The sequence below is a fragment of the Rhamphochromis sp. 'chilingali' genome (assembly GCF_963969265.1).
Source record: "Rhamphochromis sp. 'chilingali' genome assembly, chromosome: 10".
NCBI lineage: Eukaryota > Metazoa > Chordata > Actinopteri > Cichliformes > Cichlidae > Rhamphochromis > Rhamphochromis sp. 'chilingali'.
The window spans coordinates 3,550,344-3,556,931 of NC_137937.1; the positions used below are offsets into that span (position 1 = coordinate 3,550,344).

At 42.0% G+C, this 6,588-nt stretch overlaps 1 protein-coding gene across 1 annotated transcript; it reads left to right on the forward strand.

Moving 5' to 3' along the window:
• Positions 1-1,179: 1,179 nt before the first annotated feature.
• On the forward strand, positions 1,180-5,539 carry LOC308404051 (uncharacterized protein). The gene is made up of 4 exons (XM_080893890.1): positions 1,180-1,235; positions 3,718-4,062; positions 4,343-4,625; positions 4,791-5,539. The coding sequence occupies exons 2-4, from the start codon at positions 3,833-3,835 to the stop codon at positions 5,457-5,459; spliced, it is 1,182 nt and encodes a 393-aa protein (XP_080750016.1). The 5' UTR covers positions 1,180-1,235; positions 3,718-3,832; the 3' UTR covers positions 5,460-5,539.
• Positions 5,540-6,588: the final 1,049 nt, after the last annotated feature.

A 6,588-nucleotide genomic window follows, 5' to 3' on the forward strand; every position in this document is an offset into this window, starting at 1 on the left:
TCTCCCACATGGAAAAATAAAACAACAGGGCTGAGAAACTGCACTGAGAGTGGGTGTGGAGCTGGCAGCAGGGATGGGTGATGAGTTTATTACCAACTGGTCAACAGTGTTTACGACTGGCTTATCAAATGACAGGAGATAATACTGTGTGACAGCAGGAGTTTCTAGAAGACGCGAGCAAAGATAAACACCTTTACAGAAAAGTAATACCACCAATCAAAAACATAAAGGGGAGTTAAAAAGACAATCTTTGTGCTTCACTATGGAGAAAAGTCCAAAACTGTCACAGAAAATGTCCCGATTACATGCAGTAACCTAGTTTTACACAAAATACAGAGAGTCAAAGTGTAGGACACATCAGAGAAAAAAATGAAAAAATGCTACACCCATACAAAAATGCAAAACAGACCTGCTAAATGTGCGATGTTTACTGGAAACGTGAAGTCTTGCATGTTGTGTTAGTTAACTCGCACGCCAATAAAATCCAAAGCGATAACAGTAGCACGATATTATTCATCTTGTTTATAGGAAATGTTTTAGCCACAAGATGCTCTGGTTATATTGTACTGTATGTCTGAACCACTTCCTCTCCGAGACAAAGAAGGATGCTAGGAGGTGCTTTCCACTTCCTGATTCTATGATGAATGTGGTTTCCGGTGTGAGAGTGACACTGTGGCTGTAGGACTTTTGGCTGATGCACAACAAGATCAGCTGTCTGTATTAATGAAATAATGTTCAGTAAGTAAGTATTAGTATGTAGTAGGATATACTAGCAAGACATTAATAAAATATGTGACAACTACATGGTATACATGATAGATATCAAGATGTATATCATACTTCTTTGAGTTTGGCTTTCCCTTGTGCTCGGTTGATGGATTTTAAGAAAATAACTTTGGGGCCTTCAAGGCACGTTTTTGCTCAGGGTTCAATGGCTTACCTTTCCATTTATTTGTTCCCTGTTTTGAACCCATACTGCTGAACTAACATGGCAGCTGCTGACTCCATTGTGCACCAGCCAGTCACAAGTGCTCACTTGTTTATGTTTCTGTGCCATCTCCCCATGGTGGTAACTGGAGTTGAGCCTCGGCAAGTAGTGTCAGGAAGAACAAGCCGAGCAATTCTGTCTCCCCGATGTCCAATAAAATCCCGTTCAACTGCGCAGATGCTGTACAGGCACTTTGGCTTCCAGGAAATCATCAGTGACTGGGAAGGACAACATCCTGTGGGCCTGGGTGAGCCACTCATTCTGTTTGTGTGGTTGCCAACGTTATGTATTATATGTCTCTCTGTGTTAGCGAGCGCCTATGTGAGCCAAACATGAAGCCTGGATGGGAGGACACATCACAGTCACAGGCCACAAGAGTCCACTGCGGTATCACAGTAATGTAACTAAAACCCCTCTAATTTAAAATATCAAGGGGAAGCCTCGGAACACCAGATGGTCCCTGTGCAGCCTTGTATCACTGCAGAGTCCCCAGTTTTTGGACGCTGATGTAATTCTGTGCAGTGGGCTCTCCTGGCAGCTGTGCATGTACAGCAGAAAATGCACACCGTCCTAAAATGTTAATCTAGGCCTGTTTTGGCACATGCACAACACAGCAAAAGCTTGACAAAAGCACATGAACTCAGCAGTTACAGCCCAGGATGAGCCCAGCTGTGTTTGCATTGCCAACGAGCCATAACTAGGCCCTCTCAAAAGGCTAAATTAAAACATCCTCACACCTCGCTGGCATGTAAATCAATTGTGAAACAAAGCCTCATCTTTTTTTACCCACTGAGGTAAACAAACACCTATCAAATGCAACACACAGAGGAAAGGCGCAGCATCGCAAGCAAGCCTAATCTCATTTGAAGTTAACTCATTCAGATTGCGGTGTCAAATGTATTCAAATTCAACATCAGGCATGCCGGTTGGTCTTGCCACTGTAGTACATGACACTGAATAAATACTGAATAATACATGTTGTGAAGGCAGGGGAGGGGAGGGGGTGTCAAATGTACTCAAAGGTGGAGGTGCATCGTGATGCAGCAGGTACTTGCAGAAAAATGAATGAAATGAACTTCACCTTATTATATAAAGCACCCTGAGGTGACTGTTGCTGTGATTTGGTGCTATATAAATAATATTGAATTGAATTCCCAATCTTGCTTTCTTCTACAAAACCTGCATGCAAACAAACAAACAGTAAAGGAGAAGTCATTTACCTGCAGCCTATTTATTTCTTAACAATCCATGTAAGTGCAAGTCTTCTGTCCAAATGAATGTAAATGCAAAGTACATCTTTGATATTGACTTAATTTGTTTAAAGAAGAGGGGGTGGAAGGTCATTTGTGTTGATGGGTACATATCAGAAACTCCAAAGTTGCAGATTTGGGTCCTTTTTTGAGACACCTTTTTATATTTAACATACTAAATAAAGTGCTGGAACAAATGCACTTTTGCTTTTTATCTGAAGAACCCTCATTACCTCAAATGTACAAAGTTACAACTCCTGCAAGTTGCATTTGTTGTTGACGCCTTGAGAAGTCCTACAATTTTTGAGGAAACAGTGACCTCACGTGGTAGTTCGGTTACATGACACCATGGCACTCCTGAACTGCTGCGGTAGCTTTGTTTAACAAATTAGATTGATTATGTGTCATCATTAATAATGGAAGCATTATATCCTTGAGTTAAACTACAATAAATACAGTCCAATTTATCAAACAATTACCTCTAATTATACACTGAGCAAATGAAAAAACAAAGCTTGAACGTAGCCAATTAGAGCTGATATATCGTTAGACGCCATAAATGATGAAAATGTAGGCAACACGTCTCCATTGACGGATAGTGCTGACAGTTTGCAAGCAACTTGAAAATGACTTTTTTAGGTTTCTTGCAGAATTCAAAGTGTCACAAGAAAACTTTTTAGGTGGCTGCAATTCTACAAAGTCCCTCTAATTGGCTTTTATTCATCAGTGTTACACTTGCAATCCCAGAGTGCCAGATAAAAAAAAAGAATCCTTCTAAATACATACACTAATCCGGTTACATTTAATCAGCACACATAGGTTATATGGGAATTAACAGAAAGGATGTAGAACAGTTGTTATGCGATATCACTGTCACAAGTTATTAAAATAACCAAATATGATCTTATATTGATGCTGATTCATGTAGCTTTCCCCCCTAGAATCATCATTATGTGTAGGTCTTCAAGACAAGCTTATTACAGTTTTTCTCAGTCGCTTTGGTGCATTTCTCACAACAGAATTAAACATTGCACAACAGTTAGTTCAACCACCACAACATGTAGTCGTTTTGGCACAACCCTGTGGCGGTTTCACGTTCACTGCGTCCAAAGGCAAATGCCTTTGGACATGAAGCAGTTGAGTGAGTACAAATATCTAAAGAATGGTCACGTTTGACTTCCTATTCATCACTATCTCCTTTCTTTCATCATGAATGTCACAATTATTCATACTTGTACCGGCTGAATAGTCATTGTCCTTACAACTAATAGTCTTCATTGCATTGCTTGTGTCAGTGCACTCAAAATTGCTGAACAGCTTGTCAAACGATTCATACACCCATTTTGAAAACCCTATTTTGGAGGAGTTCCCATGAAAATCTCCATAAACTACATGTCTCAGGTGAACCTTATCTCACACTAATGAAAATTGGTGTGTGTCACTCCTACTTGCAACCAATGAAAAGCCTCTCCTACCCAGTCACAGGTGAACCGCGGCACAGCATCCCCCACTCCACAAGTACATATATACTGCAATGTAAACCAACAGACAGGATTGGCATGAGGTGCATACTGAATCTACAAAACAGCAGAACATGGAACGTCAGCCTCGTGGAAGAGGAGTGAGGATCGGTGGAGGACGAGGACAAAACCGGGTGAGAAGAGGCCAACCACATAGACACGTTCCTGACGAAATCAGGGCAACACTTGTGGATCATGTGATAAACCATGGCCTCACAATGGCCGAGGCTGGTCGAAGGGTGCAGCCAAATGTTGGGAGAACTACTGTAAGTTCTATCATCCAGACATTTCGTCGGGAAAACAGGTGAGCACACCGTAATCTAGTTACAGTATGCAGCACAAACTAATTTGCTCTGCACTTTCATAGTCATACAGGAGACTTGCATTAGGACATGACCTTACAGATCCTTACACATAGACGTACTGTAACTGAAGCGCAGACTTGGCCCAGGTGTGGCATAGTGTGCTGTGGTACAATACAGTAATGCTGTAAAGAAAGGAGTTTTGAATGATAGTCCTGTGACAATCACTGTAAGCATGTTTGCGCTTACATGTGTGTGTTTTCCCATCTGCATCTCAAAAAGGACTGCCAGACAACCTAGAGGAGGTGGAAGAGGTCGACTTATGACTCCGCAGCAAGAGGAAAGAATTTGTGCAATGGTGGCTGCAAACAACGCTTTGAGACTGAGAGAAATACAAAGAACTGTCGTAAACGATGACACCATCTTCGGAAATATTCAGTCAATATCAATTTCCACCATAGACAGAGTCCTCAGACGGAATGAAATGTCCATGAAGCAATTGTACAGAGTGCCATTTGAACGGAACAGTGATCGAGTGAAGGAGCTCCGTCACCAGTATGTACAGGTAACACATGTTCGCATATGTACCTCTGTTCACTGTAACAGTTTAGGCCATGTACTCAACCTACATTTATGCATGTTACTGTAATCCTATGTACAATTCCAACTGTACAATCTGTTCTGCCAAATGCACCATTACAGACCTGTCTGATTCTCATCCTTTGTAAAGCATATCCTGGAGTTGGAGGCCAGGGAACCCCTGCACATGTTTGTATATCTTGACGAAGCGGGATTCAATCTCGCAAAAGGCAGACGGCGTGGACGGAATCACATTGGTGAAAGAGCCACCATTGATGTCCCAGGCCAACGAGGAGGGAATATTACAATGTGTGCCGCAATCTCAGAGAATGGTGTTCACACCCATATTCCTCGTATTGGTGCATACAATTCACAACACCTGTTGGCTTTTCTGGATGCTCTTCATAGGGACCTGATCCCACAAAATGGAAGGGATGATCCTGGTGACAATCGGACAATGTATGTAGTGGTTTGGGATAATGTAAGCTTCCATCACTCTGCTGTAGTCAGGCAGTGGTTTGCAGCACACGACAGGATGCTTATGGAGTTTCTTCCTCCTTACAGTCCATTCCTGAATCCAATTGAGGAGTTTTTCTCTTCCTGGAGGTGGAAGGTATATGACAGGCATCCACATACCCAAATGACCCTGCTAGCAGCTATGGATGCAGCTTGTGATGACATCACAGCAGAGTCCTGCAGAGGGTGGATTCGACACTCCAGAAGATACTTTCCCCGATGCATCGATAGAGCTGACATACGCTGTGATGTTGATGCAAATATGTGGGCAGACAGACGGGAGCGTCTAGATATCAATGATTGATATGCAGCAGTGTCTGTTTTTCAGTTTGTTTTTTTTGAGTCGTAACTACTGCAGTGAGGTTTACTGTCTAGGTGAGTTTGTTTGCTGTAAAATGTTTGATTTACTGTATTTCCCCAGTTTGCACAATGCTGTGAACAGTTTCAATTAAATATTATCAAGAGTGCATATGGAGTGTCTTGATTGTCCTTTACAATTTATGGTTTTCAACATGCCATGCATGCGGTCCGGACTTGACATGTCATTGGGAAGCACCTACAAAGACATCCGTCACAATGGGAACATGTTCAGACCATGTGATTTTGTGACCAAAGGTGCTGGTCTAATGACTTGTAATTGTGACAGCCCTGACACTTTGTTTGGTATCAGTACTTGCTTTTGATGAATGTATTGTCTGTTTTGCTCAAGGGATTTGTTGTTGATGCATTGACAACTTATTTTGGACACCTGACTTTTCTTTTTGATGGAGTGACTCACTTTTGCAAGTTATCCACCATGTTTTGCAGTTTGCACTAATTGTTTTGAGAAGTGCCTTAGTAGTGGTGGAGAGTTCAATTCTGTTGTGAGAAATGCACCAAAGCGACTGAGAAAAACTGTAAGGGACTAAAACTAAAACCACAAGGCACCAGAAAAATCACTCAGGGTCAGCAGGGGGCAGCATCTATTCATCCTGTGATACATATCCTACCTTTAGCTACCACATTGTTATCTGCTGCTATATGTGTTCTTCCATTATCATGCAACAGTGAGCAGACTCCTGAGCATGGCTGCCTTATTAAGGCACTGTCAGAAATATTGCATTATAGCTCAGGCCTCACATGAATGACTGAACAAGGGCAAACAGTTGCTGAGGCATTACATTTAGGAGGCAGTCAGCACGTAAGGTTGGCTAGAAAGAGAAAAGACAAGTAAATAGCAAAAACTGCCATTAGACAAAGAACAAAGCAATAGCTGCATCCACGACTGCAAAACCCGCCAGTCATGGTGCAAAATAAGCACTTGAACACATCGCATGATAGCTAATAGTCATCCTGCGTCCACTCTGTTTGAATGTTTGTTCCCTACCCCCCCACATCCCCGATCTAATTTTGTGCACAATTGATCAGTGGAACCATTTCTGCTTTGTCTTCAT

Bases quoted from the DNA above. Each gene is read 5' to 3' on its own strand.
- LOC308404051 (XM_080893890.1), top strand. From the start codon at position 3,833: ATGGAACGTCAGCCTCGTGGAAGAGGAGTGAGGATCGGTGGAGGACGA. The intron at 4,063-4,342 runs GTGAGCACACCG...CATCTCAAAAAG, and splicing joins ACATTTCGTCGGGAAAACAG to GACTGCCAGACAACCTAGAG. The intron at 4,626-4,790 runs GTAACACATGTT...TCCTTTGTAAAG, and splicing joins TCCGTCACCAGTATGTACAG to CATATCCTGGAGTTGGAGGC.